At 41.5% G+C, this 18,034-nt stretch overlaps 1 protein-coding gene across 3 annotated transcripts in view; it reads right to left on the bottom strand.

Moving 5' to 3' along the window:
- CDK6 (cyclin dependent kinase 6) overlaps positions 1–17,012 on the bottom strand; it is a 179,800-nt gene extending 162,788 nt beyond the window's left edge. For 2 of the 3 annotated variants that reach the window (XM_042857191.2, XM_065583089.1), the window contains exons 1-2: positions 16,424–17,012; positions 13,758–14,262 (exon numbers count right to left, since the gene is read on the bottom strand). In XM_042857191.2, the coding sequence (XP_042713125.1) occupies positions 13,758–13,990 (233 nt within the window). In that variant the 5' untranslated portion in view covers positions 13,991–14,262; positions 16,424–17,012. Of the gene's footprint in view, positions 1–13,757; positions 14,263–15,367; positions 15,547–16,423 lie in introns of those variants that run through there. The other variant, XM_065583087.1, reaches the window with a different exon arrangement.
- Positions 17,013–18,034: the final 1,022 nt, after the last annotated feature.

The raw sequence follows: 18,034 nt of genomic DNA on the forward strand, positions 1-18,034 counted from the left end.
CAAGCTGGGAGGGGTCGCTAGCATGTCAGAGGACAGGATTAGAATTCAAAATGACCTTGCCAAATTAGAGAATTAGTCTGAAATCAAGATGAAATTCAATAGGGAACTAACTGCAAAGTACTATATTTAGGAAGGGAAAAAACCAATACACAAATAAAAAAGGGGAATAACTGGCTAGGCAGTAGTATTGCTGAAAGGATCTGGAGGTTACAGTGGATCACAAATTAAATGAGATTCAACAATGTGATGCAGTTGCAAAAAAGGCTAATGTTATTCTGGGGTATATTAACAAGATGTTGTATGTAAGATATGGGAGGCAATTGTCCCACTTTACTTGGCACTGGTGAGCTTCAAAGTTGGAGGACTATGTCCAGTTCTGGGTGCCACTCTTTAAGAAAGATGAGTAAGGTTTTAAAAAACTGGGCATGTTTAGTCTTGAGAGAAGATTGAGGGGAGACCTGATAACAGTCTTCACGTATGTTAAGGACTGTTATAAAGAGGATGGTGGTCAAATGTTCTCCAGGTTCACCAAAGATAGGACAAGTAGTAATCAGCTTACTCTGCAGCAAGGGAGAGTTAGGTTAGATATTAGGAAAAACTTTCTAACTATAAGCATAGTTAAGCACTGGAATAGGCCTCTAACGGATTGATAGATTCCAAGGTCAGTAGGGACCATTGTGATTGTTTTGTCTATCCTCCCATGTGACACGGCCACAGAACTTTCCTAAAATAATTCCTGGAGCATATCTTTTAGAAAAACAGCCAATCTTGATTTAAAAATTGCTGGTGGAGAATCCATCACAACCCTTGCTAAGCTGTTCCAATGGTTAACTACCTTTGCTGTTAAAAATGTATGTCTTATTTCCAGTCTGAATTTGTCTAGCTTGAGCTTCCAGCCATTGAATTGTGTTATACTTTTCTCTGTTAGATTGAAGAGCCCATTATCAAATATTTGTTCTCTATGTACATACTTACAAACTGTGATCAAGTCACCCCTTAACTTTCTCTCTGTTAAGCTAAATAGATTGAGCTCTTTGAATTTATCACAATAAGACATGTTTTCTAATCCAATAATCGTTCTCATTGCTCTTCTCTGAACACTCTAATTTATCTACATCCTTCTTGAATTGTGGGCACCAGGATTGGACACAGTATTCCAGCAATGGTTGCACCAGTGCCCAATACAGAGGTAAAATAACCTTTCTATTCCTACTTGAGATCCCCCTGTTTATGCATCCAAAGATTAAATTAGCCCTTTGGGCCACAAAAATCACACAGTCATTGATATGAATGTTAAACAGTGTTGGACTAAGAATAGATCCCTGTGAGGCTCAACCAGAAACAAACCTGCTCAGTGATGATTTCCCATTTACAATTAAATTTTGAGACCTATCAGTTAGCCACATTTTAATCCACTTAATGTGAACCATATTAATTTTATATCTTTCTAGTTTTTTAATCCAAGTGTTGTACAGTACCAAGTCAGATGCCTTACAGAAGTTTAAGTACAGTACATCAATACTATTAATTCTCTCAACCAAACTTGTAATCTTATCAAAAAAAGAAAAGTTAGTTTAGTAGGATCTGTGTTCCATAAACCCATGTTGATTGGCATTAATTATATTACCCTTCTTTAATTCCTTATTAATCAAGTCCCACGTCAGCCGCTCCATTATCATGCCCAGGATCTATGTCAGGCTGACAGGCCTATAATTAAACAGGGTCATCCCATTTACCCTTTTTAAATATTGGCACATTACTTTCTTCCAATCTTTTGGAACTTCCCCATTGTTCAGAGACTTACTAAAAAGCAACATTAATGGTCTAATTCGGTCCTCAGCCACCTCTTTTAAAACTCCTAGATGCAAGTTATCCAAGTAAGGTTGTAAAATCCCCATCATTGGATATTTTTAAAAACTGGTTAGACAAAACATGTATCAGGAATAATCTAGTATACTTGGGCCTGCCTCAATGTGAACTAGATGACCTCTCTAGGTCCATTCCAGCCCTACATTTCTATGATTCTATGAAAATGACTGCTGTATGCTGAAGTCTGGGGTCTAGTAGTAGGAGCAAGGAGACCCATCAATAGCCTCCCCTTCTGCCCTTTTTATGCCAAGAACAAATTAGACACAGCGCATGAATTAGGACTCATATGGACTCATCTACTCCTCTGCCATTACCTCATTTTTACTACCTGAATAGAATCATAGACTATCAGGGTTGGAAGGGACCTCAGGAGGTCATCTAGTCCAACCCCCTGCTCAAAGCAGGAAAAATTAATGGAGATATCCTATCTCCTAGAACTGGAAGGGACCTTGAAAGGTCATCAAGTCTAGCCCCCTGCCTTCAGTAGCAGGACCAAGTACTAACTTTGTCCCAGATCCCTAAGTGGCCCCCTCAAGGGCTGAACTCACAACCCTGGGTTTAGCAGGCCAATGCTCAAACCACTGAGTTATCCCTTCCCCCTATAGAATAGGTATCAGTCAGCAACTTCTGTGAAGGCTGATGCAAAGAAATAGGGTCCTCTGTAATATCCTTTTTGTCCTAGATTGATTCCTTTACTTTCTGGTGGTCCAGCATGCCCACTGATTCCCTCAGGGTTCCTGCGTCTCATATACTTAAAGAATTTTTGTTATTTGTTTCATATCTTTGTCTATGTGCTCTTCAAATTCCCTACTAGCCATCCTAATTTCCATCTGACATTTTACTTGCCATAGCTAATGCTCCTGCCTGTGGCCCTCATTTGGTTTACATTTCTATTTCTCAAAGGATGCCCATTTGGCTTGAATAACCTTTTGAACCGTGCAATTTAACCACATAAGTTTTTGCATGGTCTTCCTGTTTCATTTTTTATTTAAGGATACACATGCCTTCTGTGACTATGTTATTAAACACTTAAGTAGCTGCCATGATAACTCTAAGCATTTTAATTCCCTAATTTTAACTTTAGGGCCTTTTTGAGTAGCTCTCTCATTTTTCTTAAACCCCTCCTTTCTAAAGTTTAGCATCACTGCACTAGTTTTTTGGTACAGTCCCCTTCTCCAAAGATACTGAATTTAATAATATTGTGACCACTGTTACTTAATGGTTCAATATTTCTTAAACCAACTCATGTGAGTTACGAAGGACTATGTAGAGAACATCCTCTCTTCTTCTGTACGCTAGAATTTGCTGCTCCAAGGAACAACCATTTAATGTGTCAAGAACTTTTTTCTTTAAACCTTATCCTTTATTTGCCCAGTTTATATGTGGGTAGTTGAGGTCATCCATGTTTACTGTTTTATTAGACTCAGATGCCTCTTCAGTCTCTAACAGTGCACACTTGAGATCCTTTTCCTGATCTGGAGACTGGTAGAACAACCAAATGAATATATTTGTATTTTTATGACTTGGGATTTTTATTTATACAGATTTTGCAGCACTGTCTTTTCCACTCACTAAATTCTATGGAATTTTAAGATACATTGCTACAGCTCCACCTCCTGTAAAATTTATTTATTTTTGTTATTCCACTGCATTTCAGAAATGGCTCATGAAGATGTCCTCGTTAGGCATTCTAACAATTTATTTTGGCTTTAAGCTTTTTGCATTGTGTACAGACACGTATAATTTTTATTTTGGGTCAAATGTTTTATTGTCCATCTCCCTGTTACTTTCCCCAAATGTACTGCTATGATATCAACTTGTCCCTCCTCCAGTTCCTGTAATTTCTGGCTTTCTCTCTTACTACTCGATAGAGAGTTCTTTTTGTATTATTGACATCCCTAATGGATGTTTCAGTCCAACCTATTAGAACAAAAACAGTGAGTGAGAGAGAAAGACTTCTAGATGATATAGGAACATGAACAATAAGCAGCATGGGAATAAGCATTGCCAGATAACCTGGCTTGTTGTTTAAAATTAAATTACAAGGTTAGTGGATAAAGGGAACACGGTGGACGTGATATATTTTGGCTGGAATTTTCAAAGGGGCTGAAGGGAGTTAGGCGCTCAACTCAACTCCTTTGGGCCCCTTTGACAATCCCAACCTTGGCGTTTAACTAAGTGTTGATCTTGCAAAAATCTAACTCTCATAATTAGTTCAAAGACAGATGGATTGAAAACTTTATTGTAGGTGTTAAATAAAAGGGTAACGATAAACAGCAATGTATCAAGTTGATGGGAGGTTTCTAGTGAGAAATGAAAGGGACTGGTGTTCTGTCGTGCCTTTATTACAAATCCGAAAGATTGAATAAGCATTTGCAGATGATGGTAAATTGTGGTGTTACATATTGTCACTGATGATAAACATAAAAGAAACTAGAATGTTTATAAATATGAGAGAACAAAGTGAGATTCAATTTGGAAAAAACGCAATCTACTGCCTATGGGGAAAAAAAATGGAAGTCAATGACATTCAATGTCAGGGAGAAAACTGGATATCAGTAATGCTGAAAGAGACCTAGAGATGATAGTGAGCAACGAATTAGACATAAGTTTACAATGTGATATGGCAACCAAAAAGGCTAGCACAATTCCAGACTGTAGATACAGAAATATTCCTTCACAGAGTAAAGAGGCATATACAACTCTAGAGTGACTGTACCTGGAACACAGCATTCAATACAGGGCACCACATTACCAGAAAGATAAACCAATTAGAAAGTTCAGCAAAAAGCATCAAATGATTAGTGGGCTGAAAGGATTTACATAAATGTTAAAAATACAGCATAGTAGGTATAGCTTAAGAAGTGGGCCGGCTAACATAAGTTTTCAAATACTTGATGATTGTAAACACTAAGGTGGGAAAATAATTACTTATGATTTTAAAAGGGGATACAAGTGGGAGTAATGGAGTGGAATTAAAAAAAGGGAAAAAATTGGTGGATATCAGAAAAAACTTCCAGATGTGATGTCTATTAAATTGTAGAATAGTTGCTCAAGAAAAGGGAACCCAATAACTTGGGACATTTAAAATTTGACTGGACAATGCCCTAGGGAATATATTTTATATACGGATTTCTGATTGAGCTGGAAAATGTGTAAAAATGTATCCATCTCCAGAGTAGCTACCTATCTCAGGATATGTTCTATGATAAGTACTATATTGCCAGTTATGCTCATTCAGTTGGCTCAAGAGCCACTTGTTTCTGACACAAGATAGGACTAACCTAAACCTTTTGACTTTGGACAAATAAGCCTCAGTTTGGGAGCACGAAGGCAGAAAATTCTGCATTTTCTGGAGGACGCTGTCCAGTACTAGTTTTGCAGGGGCAGGCTCCAAACTTTCTCAGGAAACACATACTAAGATTCTAGAATTCCGCAAATGTTGATCTGGGGGAATTATTTGGTCATCAATGAGGAAAATTTAAACAAAAATTAGCTATTAGTATAATTTTAAGAATGTCATTTCTCTCTGCTACAGTAGATAGCATAAAATACAGTTGCCATTTACATTGGGGAGAGAGGATAGAAGTATGATTGAATTATGGAATCTTATACTAATGCTACTAAAAGGGATATAATTTTAGCTCTGACATGACAAAACTGAATCATAACATGTGGCAGGTGGGACACAAAAAATGTATGTATTCTCTAAGAAAAAAACTATTTTTACAGTTATATTTTTAACTCAAAATTTTGGTGCTATGGCTTTTAGTGTTTGTTAATAATTAATAGATTAAAAATCTTTCATGTTCTGAATTTATTTTTCCATTGAACTTTTGTTCAAAGCTTATGGTAAACTAGATTTTAAAACACCTTATTATCATGCTACAGTATTCCCAACAATTTCTTGTAGCATCTTTCACAAGTACTCTTTAAAATTCCTTGCCTTAAAGATGGAAGTTCAAATGTAATCATCAATGGCTTCAGTTTAAACGCTTTTTTGTAGTGAGACCTAAAACCTGTGGAACAGCAGCTTTATGTGGATTTTTTTGGGTAAATAAATTCCACTAAGGCTGTTTCATTTCAGCTGTCAGTTGTGTATCCCCTTTACCACTCCCCCACATATCTGAGTACAGTCAGTACATTCCCAACTCCTACTGCCAAGTTAAAATAAAAACGCTCTTGGTCTAGAAATGATTGAGGTGGTTTGCTCTAATCAAACTAAACCAGCCAAATGTTCCTTTCAAAGGTAACTGTCTACTCTGCAGCTGTATGCAAACTACCACATCAAATGTGGAAAAAAAAATAGCAATAGAATTCTATCCTTACAGTACAGTGCTGGCTCCAAAGATGAAGAGAAACAAAAGCATCAGCACAGCTAAGAATTACATTCACAAAAAGCTCCTAGAAATATGCTGACTTAAACTGTGAACAATGTATTGAAATTTCCAGTATATAATTAGCTAAATTTGGGGAAGAGGGGGAAATTCCCTAGAAGTGTTAAATAGCAATAGATACCTTGAGTCATTTATCCTAGTGACCAGAGTGTCATGTAGATATATTAAAACTTCACAGCAAATTAAGAAAAAAATACATAGACCTGTTTCTCACTTCCTGTCTCTGTCAAAATACTTACCGTTCTGCACTGAGTAATATTGAATTTGGACTTTTAGAACAAGCTTCAATTAAACTTGTAATGATTCATCTGTATGTAGAATTTGTCAGTTAAATCATTAAACATTGGAAATTCCTGCAAAGATGAATTCATGGTGGGTTTAGCTTTCAGTTTCAGTAAACCAGTTACTTGTTTGTGTTAAACTAGTGTGACATAAAGAATAACAGCATTCATACAAGGGTTGCTCTGAACTATTTTCAAGACACAATAGGCACAATTTATTGTAGGTGCAACTCCACTGATACTAGTGAATTGGTATAATTTGGACAAACCTTCATTTTGGTAACTAAAGTCATCTCCTGGACATAACTACATGGTTGCTTTTTGGGGCAGAAACCTGTCGTCTTCTTCTAGGTCTATAAAACACGTAATACACGTTTAAGCTCAATGATTCCAGTAGCATCACCCTGATGACGCACATCATCTCACTGAATTCAACGGGATTGCTCATCTGAGTAGAGAGGATATAATTGGGCCTTACATAAATAATAACTTTGATTTCAAAAAATAATTTTGAGGAATATTTTGTTACCTTTGCTTTCCTAAGGATAGAATGTAAAAGTGAGCAAATTAACACAACTTAACAATATGGATGGGACATGACTAATGGTATTTTTATGGCACACACATTAGTGTCAGTTAATCAACAAACATTCGCGTTCTCACCACGTGAAGAGCTCATTATATAAAGTTTTCCAGTGTGAGGGGTATTTCTACCACACTACACCATTCTCCATGGAAACTGTCACTAAAAAGATGTTAACACTCACTCACTCAAGAAAGCTTGTACTCACCCCATGCAAATGGATTTTCCAAGCCTTGAACTACATCTTCAATCTCCTTTTCCTTATTCAGCCTTATTTTGCCCCCGTTTCTCATGGATACTTATTCAAGCTTCATCATCACTTACTTAGTCTATTAGTAAACACTCTACACACACAGGTAGAATAGATGGTCATTCGTGAACTCCCTAAGTGCCTATTATCTGAACTACAGGGGTTTCAAACTGATTGCACCAGGTTTTTCTCTTATTTCAGGAATTGGGGCCATATCCCCTGTTCTCAGTCACCTTTACAGGCTTCTCCAAATCCCCTAGCCATCTGCAGATCCAATTCAAAATTGTTCTCGTTGTTTTCCAAACTCTCATTTGTCCACTAATATTACAGCCAGTGATTCTCCCATTTGGTTACTCTCCCTTTCTCCACTCTCGTTCTCTGTTCTCCATCTCCACATAACTTTCCAGAGTTGGGGAGGGTCGCTCTTTTCACTTTGCCCTATAAATCTGGGACTTTCTCCTTTCCTTTAAGCCACTTCCTCTCTTCAAATCTTGCATAAGGACCATCTTGTTTGCGTTAGTTTGACTCTGAATCCCACTCATCTTTCCCTTCCCTCCCATTATTTCATACTCCCATTCTTCTCTAATTGAAACTAATGTGCAGTGATAATTACCTTTTAGTTTTACCATGTCTGCTCTTAAATTTCAGTTTCCTTTTCTTTTGCTTTCCTCCATCTTTGCACATTAGCTTACCCTGTCTGCCTTCTGAGAATCTCAGATTCCGACAATATATATGTACTAATTTCTCTCTCTTTAATGGCTTGTCATACATCACATAAAGAGTTCTATAAAAAAATTAATTGATTGCACGATGTTGACCTGTAGGAGTGATGCTACACACTAAAAGTTATAACATTAGTTTGGCAGTAAAAGCAAGGAAGGAAGGAAATAGAATTCACTGGAGACTACCACCCCCTAAAATAGAACGGTTACACTTTAAAGGATGGAACTTCTGAATGGCTTCAGTAGACTGTCCTTTAAAAATTACCAGACAATGTTAACATCCCCACAAACTGGAAGTAAAAACAGAATATTAGCTTCTGGGTTTTAAAATTCCCCTCCCAGTTGTACATGCTTTCATGTTTTTTAATTAAAAATGATGAAAAACAAAATGTTAATCACCCTGCAAAGGGAATTATCAAAATTCTGCAACATGTTCTGCCAATAACCACGCTAAACGGGTATTCAACACTAAAAACTCAGTTATATTTTTATTGTTAGGCTCTATCCTCTATTTTTATGTAGTCCTATCACAATATAATGCCACAGGAAGCATCAGACTATTAAACACCTCTGAAATGTTGAGCTAGTCTACAGGGAGTGAAGCAAACATTGGCCTTTTTCTATAGAGCATATCTTGCAAAGTTCCTAATATTGTCTTCCAATATTTTATATCCTTTGGGACAATATTAAAAGACCCCTAATCATTGCCAAATTGTGCAAATAGAGTAAAAGAATTATACTTATTTGGTTTCCTATAGACTGGATCCATGTTGCAGGGAGATCATTGAATAATGTAATGCCTCCAACTGGCTAAACCATCATGTAAGAGCTGGAGTCAATTATCTGGGCTACATGTCTTGGAAACTAACAAAAGACAGAAATGAGATTTTCAGTATTTGTGTGCTGAGTGCCCTTGTTAGTCTGGCAATTGAGGCATTCAGTAAATACAAGCTAAAGGTGCCAGAATTTTGACAATTCTTTTAACAGCAGGAGCACATTTCAGATCACCAAATTCTAATAAGGATTTGTCTATCTGGAGCTTTTAAGACCCGTTAACTCCCAACAATACTAAAAAGAGCCAGAGTTCTGGGAAAGTTAAGTGCCAAGAAACAAAAATATAGGGCTTTGTGAGTTTGTTCTGTTTGCTTAAGGACTTTGAACATTCTGAACACTGCTAAAACTGTTAAATATATTTGTCTTGAAAACATTTGGAATCTGAGTTTCCCTCTTTTGTAGCATATTCTTTAAATGCATATTTCCAGTATGAAGCCTGATTAACTTTTAACTGAAACTAATCATCTGATTAATAGCAGGAAAGATATAAAATGAACACAATGTAGAGCTGAATTTAGTAGTATGATCATAAGAAGATTTTTTACAAATCTATTACAGCAAGGAATACTCCCAGTTTTACACACAGGAATTTCCTGAATCTAATATGTCATTCATTCCTGGCAAAGTCTGTCCTTTGTCTACATATACTTCATTTTCCCCCAAAATAGAACAGCAGTAAGTTACATAAGTGCTGGACTAATTTGTGCCAGATTTAACTACTGTATACAATAACTTTTAATGAAGCATTTCATCTTCCTATCTGAACAGTGGGCTAGATGAGCAACTTAATCATACTACCAATTACATCTGAATTGTCATAATACACAAAATATTTTAAAGCAATGCATGACAAAATTTGCTCATGCAGATCTTTCTTTAGCTTTAATAAAATAGAATAAAATGTCTTGACTCAGAGGAACTTTCATACCAGAGCAAATGTGAAAGCGAGAACATTTTCTACACAAGCAAACAATCCTTTTACAGTACTTAGCCTTTCTAAATACCAGTTTCTACAGTTTTAAGTTATCTAGGCTCAATCCTTCAATGTCAATGGGAGTTTTGGGTGACCAAGAACTGCAGTTAAACTCTTTCTTGTTTTCAGCCTAGCTCCTCTTTCTGCTTAATTCTGCAGTGAAGTCATAATGAAATTGCTTCTACAGCAACAGACTGTGAATCATGATGTCACAAATTCAGCACTGTAGAAATATGGAGAAGATAGGCAAAAAAAAGCATGGTTTGAAAAATATTTTTTTAATGTTATTAATGGTTATTTTAAAAGTGAAGCCCATTGTGAAATTTCTGCCTAGCAGGTTAAATCCTTTGCCATCCCAATGCAGAGTAATAGTCAGCTTGGGCACAAACTGTTTCTTGAGGGCTGCGGGAAGAAATCCAAACCCACTAGGATAATCCTGAGTCTGCAGTAGCTCTCGTCACTTCTGCAGTCCAGCTCCATAGAGATCAGTGACTGCTCAATCCACGTAGCAACAGGTCTATGCCCCCAGCATCCGGCCATCCCAAGGCCCAATCATTTTCATCCTCCTAAACACCACTGCATGGGGACATATAGGAAAATCCCTTGCAGTGCTGGGGTCCGTGAGCCTGTGTGGGCTACCCAAATCCTGCTATTCCTGCACAAGAGAACCACATCAGTTCCATTGGGCCTGTGGTGTTTTGAAGAGGAAGAGGCAACTTCTGCTGTTACTGAAGGTTGTATCATTTGTGGGTGTGTTGATATATATTGTCTGGAGCAAGCAGACTGAAGCAAATTTGTTCAGGTGCACTGATCATGTGTTGCTCAACTATTTGAAGTTTGTCTACATTTTGACTTATAATGCCATCATGAGTTTGTATTGAACAACTCATGGCTCGTACATCTCATTACTCAGAGACCAGTTTCTACTTGCATTTGTCACTTATAAGTTTCAGACAGACTGCTTGAAGTATTTTGAAAAAGAGAACTTTCCCCTTCACAACAATACTTCATTTTAAATGCTATTTTAATTTTTATTCTAGTTATCTGATAATGATGCATCTTTTATCTTAGTGTTAAAATGCTGCGTTTTTCACTACCTTAATTCACTAATACTGACAAGACTGCAATTTCTAGACTGGTTACTCACATAATAAACATTTGTAATGAACAAAATACATTTAATAACTGTGTGCAGATAGGCCAATGGAGTGAAACTACAGATCTTCATATACAGCATTTCTTTTCCCGGGTATATTTACATAATAAAAAAAAGTAATCCTTTAATCTCAAGAAATTACAAGATCCTCTACTGTGCTTGGTAAAGGAATCAAAACATTTAAATCTTTGCTCCTTCCTATACAAACAAGTCAGTCTTCATTAAAAAACAATTATTTAAAAACACTCTAAAATGATACTTAAAACTTCACCTACTCAAAAGATACCCAATGAAAACAACAGAGGTATGCTTTTAAATCGAATTTCTCCCATCTCAGAAGAGCTACTGCTTGAACTTGCTTTTTATTTTCTACTCTCACAGATGGAAAGAAGGTGCACTGCAGAGGGCCAAACTCACTGGTACATAATGACCCAACCTGTCGCATCTGAAATGCTGACTGAGGCAAGCACTGCAGGCTTCAAGGAAACATAATTAAGTCCTGGAACATTCTTCCAGATAAATTTCTATTAAAACTAAATATTCAAAAGTCCGTGGTTAAGTACTTGTTGCTTGGAGATAATGAATTATTCATTTGATCTTATAATAAATATTTTAACTTGTGATATACCTGTAAAATACCAAATAGAGGTTGCTCTGCATTTTAATCTGAGCAAAACATGTCTGTATTTGCATGCTCTTTTCAGACATTTTGTTCTTTGTGATTTTGCTGAATTTAAAGTGTTCATGAAAATTGGAGGATTCAAGAACAGAGCTTCTTACTGGATCACTGTATATGGAGTGATCCCAGTAGGGACAAAAATGCCACAGGTATATCTTATATTTAAGTATTTCCAGGATTTTAGTTTTTTCTACACAATCTAGGCTTTCATTTAAACAAATAATGGTCAAAAGTTTCAAATGGGGAGTGTCTAAAACTAGGCAACTAAATCCATACTTAGGCACCAAAATAAGTGGCTTGAATTTCAGAAGTTCTGACCACCCCCAACTCCTTCTAGTGTCAACAGAAACAGCGTCCGCTCAGACAGCACCTCTAAATCAAGCCACTTGTTTCAGTGCCTAAATATGAATATGCTGCCCAACCTTAAACACCCACATCTGAAAATTTTAGACTAAGTTTCTAGTCCTCTGTATTACTAGATGGCCATCAAAAAACTGTCTCTATCCAAACAACAGAAACAGCAAAGTTGTGAACTCCAGTCTACACCACACCACTAATCTCAATGAGGTCTCTGCTTGGAGTCCAGTTGAGATCTAAAAGACACACAATAAGGTAAAGCACTCCTCCCACTTTAAAAAGACATTTTTTTCTAAGCTATTTTTAGAACGTAAACCCTTTGCCTACCCAGTCCTTGGAGTAATAAGAGTCTACTGCCACAATGTCTGGAAAAGAAAGAGAATGAGAGTTTCTCTATCCATTTACCTTTGCATTTTAAAAATTACTCCCAATCTCCCTTCTCCTGTTGCAGCTCCAACATAGAACCTCAACTCCAGACCCTAAAATGGGCACATGGCTCACAGCATGTACTTCATCTTGTACTTCAGCTTCCCAGGCCTATAAGAGATTTGGTGTCACAAAAGTACAAACTGTCTTCATTTTGCTGTCTAATGTTGCATTATTTGAACTGATGCACAAATATTGGAGGTGCTTTTGTTAATGTTACATGCTCACCTAACCTGCAGATCAGTGAAGTTTTACATTGTCATGTACAGGTACACCTGCTATAAAACTGTCCATTTGTTAAAATTCATAAAGTAAGATTAATGATGAACAAAGAATTCTACATATTTGAAAGAAATAGCTCAAAAGAATTTTCCAAAACTCTCTGCATGATTGCCGGGCAAACCGAAATCAGCAATAAGTTTAAAATGTATAACCATTTACTAGTAAATCAATTACACAGTAGAGGACAGTTCCTACAATGCTTCACAAACATTCCTAGCAAAATTCCCTCTAAGTTTCTTCAAGTTTTCCAGCATCCCTGGGCACAACCTGCAAGGATTAATAAGCCACTTAAAACTGACCTATACATTATATAAGCACAAAGTTGAATATGTAAAGATATAAAGGCTTATAACAGAGGCAGCCTTTGTTCAAAAACTTAGGTTTGTGTATTCAGAATTACTAGTACAAGGATTTCCTTATTGTGACTTTTCTAGACACTTTGGAAGTAGGGCTTGCAAATTGTATTTCTGTATCTATTGGTACAAGGCCCCACAAATGCGGTCCTAAGTGGTCACTTCTCCTGCTTATGCTTAACACACTGAACTTGAACCCTACAAATTCCCACTCCTTGTCTAAAGTTGGTGGGAACATTACATTATCCACTGCCACTTTCATAATGAATAGGTCTGCCAGAAATCAGCTGTGTTGGGCAGAGTGGATATGCAAGACAAAAGAGTTCTCTCTTTTCATTCCCTCTTCTTGTGCCTGTGGAGATCAAAGGGTATATATGGCTCCTTGCCCATTCACTCAAACACTTATGTCACACACCTATGCCTCTGGAGATGGGTGCCTATACAGCATGCTTGCCTGCCGAAACCTCATACCACATTCCATGTATCAATTTAGTGCTTATTCCATCCATATACTCGATTTGGTGTCCAATCCACCCTTGTACCATGTACCAAAACTAGAACTCAGCTGACCATGGGTCCCACTCCAGCGCCTCACCTGACCACATTGGGGTGCTCAAAGGTCTCCAGGTGCCTCAATACTGCCACCTCACGGATGGTGGAGAGTGGCATTCCCTCCTCGCTTGTCTGCACCCGCACGCGCTTCAAGGCTACAAAACGACCTCCATGCTTCAAGTCTCGGGCCTTGAATACCTTCCCATAGGCTCCTTCACCAATCTCAGCCACACATTCATACTGCTGGTCAGCTAGGCTCATGCTGTCCTTATCCATGCTGGTGCTGCTTCTTCTCTTGTCTCTGGAGTACCTCAGGTCCTGCTGTTGAACTGGCTGCTTCCTGCAAACTAGTATTTTGCTACTGCTGAAAATGCACTGCACACACCGGTTGCAGAGCTGCCACTGCTGGAGGAGCAGGCAGGATGATTTCACCCTCCTGCTCCCCTGTTCTGCTTCAATACAGTCCCCAAAATGCCTTCTCTCTCTCTCAGCCACCAGCAATTATCATATAGTCTTTGGGATCATTGTCTGGGTAAAGCCAGTTAGATCTATGGGACAAAACAAACAAACAAAAACCCAAACATTAGAAGTTAATTAGTGCTGGGGTTGTCTCCTCTCCAGCATAATTTCTCCCTGTACATAACATGCATCTTCAGTTCACTTACTTTACATGGTTTAATAACTGAGAAAAACAGACTGACATACATGATTTGATGACATGGATGTGTGCAGGACACAATATGATGCAGATGATGGGAGTAAGTGTAATGCTGTAGGAATGCAAGGCGTGAACTGCACTGTACAGTTACAGGGTAGGTTCAACACTGCATAGGGAGGGGTAGCAAGTCAGTGCCAAGGGAAAGGGTGGGTACCAGCTCAGTGCTGAGACTGGGGGTAGGATATAGTCCCAGGGCAGGAAGTACCAGCTCAGTGTTGGGGATGTGGGTTGAGTGAGCAGTCCTACAGAAGCAGGTAGCAGCTCAGTGACGAGGATGGACAGAGTCCTAGGGCAGGGGATAGCAGCTCAGTGATCAGTGGGCAGAGTCGCAAGTTGGGGGAGAGGTAGCAGCTCAGCATTGGGGATGTGTGTGGGGGGGGAAGATTCTCAGGGCAGGGGGTAACAGGTCAGTGATTGGGGGTGTGGGGAAGTGTCCAGGGGAGGGGTAGCAGGTCAGTGATGGGGAGGGGGGAGCAGGTCAGTGATGGGAGGATGGAGATGTGTCCAGGGGAGTGGGTAGCAGGTCAGTGATGGGGGTGTGGGGAAGCATCTAGGGAAGCGAGGAGCAGGTCAGTGGGGTGGGGTAGCAGGTCAGTGATGGGAGGGGGGTAGAGAAGTGTCCAGGGGAGGGGGGAGCAGATCAGTGATGTGAGGTGGGGTGGGGGTAGCAGGTCAGTGATGGGAAGGGGGTAGAGAAGTGTCCAGGGAAGGGAGGAGCAGGTCAGTGATGTGGGGTGGGGTAGCAGGTCGGTGATGGGGGTGTGGGGAAGCCTCTAGGGAAGCGAGGAGAAGGTCAGTGATATGGGATGGGGTAGCAGGTCAGTGATGGGAGGGGAGTAGAGAAGTGTCCAGGGGAGAGGGGAGCAGGTCAGTGATGGGGGTGTGGGGAAGTGTCCAGGGGAGGGAGGGAGGGAGAGGGGGGAAAAGGTCAGTACCCGGAGGAACAGCAGAAACGCCCCCAGTCAGGGGGCAAGGGAGCCCCGCGGGGGAGGAAGCGGCTCAGCGCCCTGCCCCGCGGAAGGGAGGCACCGCCTGTCTCCGGGAGCAGCAGCTGGCTGCCCAGCCCTAGGGAAGTACGTCCCGCGAGGCCAGGCCGCTGCGTGCCTTAGGCGGAGGGGCGCCCCCCGCCGGGGGGACTGCTCCGTGCCTCCCACGGCGCGCGTGTGTGTGAGGTCGGGGAGAAGGGCCTGGCCTCGGAGTGCGCCTCAAGCTCCGCGCGCACCACGGCGGCGTTTAGTAGCGCTCCAAGGGATCGGCCAGAGCCGCTATTGCTGAACCGCGGAGGGCTTCGCCCATGGAAAGTTACTGATCGGAAAAGAATGCGGGCACCGGAGGGGGAACCCCTACGGCCCCCCCCACCAGGGCTGCCCGCGAGGGGAACCCCCCAAGCAGCCCCCCACCAGGGCTGCCCGCGAGGGGAACCCCCCCAAGCAGTCCCCCCACACCAGGGCTGCATGTGCAGAATCACCCCCTAGAAACAAACGTCTTCTTACGACTGCATGCTCGGGAAATCCCCTCGCACAAATCCCCCAACAAGAATGCTTGCGGGGGGGCAGGAGGAAGGGCAAAACCGCCCCCCGAGTAAGAATGCGTGCAAGGAGACCCCCCCAAAGCCCCCAATAGGGATGCATGGGGCAGCAGAAGGGGACTCCCCAGACAAGAAACATTGGGGATCCCACTGAAACACCCGAAAATAGAAAACAGGCGTGAATGGGCCCCCCAACGCAGAGCCGTGCCCCGGCACGGCGGTTCCCTCCCCCCAACAAGAATACATGCAGAAGGGGGACGGCAGAAACTGTACCCCTAGCGCCAGGGCTGAACGTGTTGGGGGCCGGCCCCACGCTGCAGGCTCCCCACAAAGCCCCAATCACGCCGTTCGAGGAAGAGAAGCCCCCTTAGCCACCAAACCACCCAGCGGGGCAGGGGCTGTTTGCGGGGCGTTCGGCAGTAACACTATATGGTAGGAGAAGCACATGGCCACTTCCAATTACCTGGTCCGCTCCACAGCTGCCCCGATCGCCGCACGAGCCCCAGAAAAGCTTCCGCAGGGGGGAAAAATAACCTTCCCCGAAGCAAACCTCCCATTCGATTACCGCGAGCGAAGACCCCAACCGGGTAATAAATATTCACATGATGATGCCGCCAGCAGGTCTCTGCCGCGGCAGCCCAGGCCACACAGGTAGCTGCAGCAGCTGCTCTTCCTCGATTCTGCTGCTGCCCTCAGCTCGCATCCTCCTGCAGCAGCCTGGCAGCACCTTCCTGCCAAGGGATCTTTAAGTCAGAACCAGAGCGGCTTCGACCTCCCACCCCCTGCCTGGGAAGGGGGGGAAAAAGGCGACTCAAAGTCCCGTGTTCACCAGGCTACAGCTGATCAAAGCCCTGCAGGCTGCACCACGCAGCTGCCCCGTGTGCGGGGCTTGTAAACCAGCCCTCCACGCCGCCCGCCGCCGCTGCTGCTGCTTCTCTAGCCTCTCGGCTCCTGCTCACTCTGAGAACAGCGGCGGCAGCACAGCTCGCAAACCTCCCCCCCCCCCCCCCTCAACTTTTTTTCCCCCTTGCTTTCCCACGCTGGCTGAATGTGACTTGACCCCGTTTCAAAAAAGTTTGACATAGTGCTTTAACATTTCCGCATTCCTCCCCGACTACAAAGGCTGCAGCCGCCTCCTTCTGCTTTCTGTCTCTGCTCTCTGTCTTCACACTCAATGAAATCCTTCATGTGCCTCTGCCAAAGGCAGCCACATACCGCAAGGGTCGCCGCTAGCGCAACTGCCAGAGGCATGCACCCCAGGGGGGAGAGAGAGAGAGACATCATTAGGGAGCAAAAACCTTAAGGTGATTCTTATTTGCACTGAGGCAGCGCCAAAGGACCCCTGGTCATAACTGGGGCACTGTTGTGCTAGGTGCTGTATAAACATAATTATTTATATTTGCAGGAGCCCCCAAAAGCCTGATTCAGAGGTAGGGCCCCATATGCAAGAGCAGTGCAAACACCTAATAATAAATATTACTACTTAGGCTTTTAGTGCTTTTCAGTCAGAGATCTCAAAGGAAGCATGGTCCCGGCAAGAAGATCTTTATTATTATTTGCTAAGCAATCACAATGTGTTTGACCTTGACAAGACAAAAACCAAGAGCAGTCTCTGCCCCAAAAAGCTTCCAGTGGGATGGGGAAATGAACACTTTGCAGGGCACTTCACTGCTGCAGGGGACACTTTATACAAAGTTGATTCCTACAAATACTGAAATTCACTGCAGAAGAATGCACAAAACAGATGCCAAACTACTCTCTCAGTAGGGGAAAACACATCTGGAATTCTTGATCCTCATTCCCTCCCAATTGATCCATTCCACCAAATTCTTCTCAGAACCTCAAGGACAATTATGGAATTCAAAAACTCATCAGAGTCAGTTCATTTGATGCTTAAGCTGAGACCGGAGATCTCCCACTTATTTTTGGAGGTGAAGGATGGGCTAGCTGGAAGGGAGGAAAAGGGTACAAAGCATAATTAAATTCATGGAGTACAGAAGTCATTCTGTGCTGAAGTTTTTGCATCATACACAGTGTTATGTACTAACGTCTTTACGTGCTGAAAATAACTCAG

The sequence above is a fragment of the Chrysemys picta genome, chromosome 2 (genome assembly GCF_011386835.1).
Source record: "Chrysemys picta bellii isolate R12L10 chromosome 2, ASM1138683v2, whole genome shotgun sequence".
Classification (NCBI taxonomy): domain Eukaryota; kingdom Metazoa; phylum Chordata; order Testudines; family Emydidae; genus Chrysemys; species Chrysemys picta.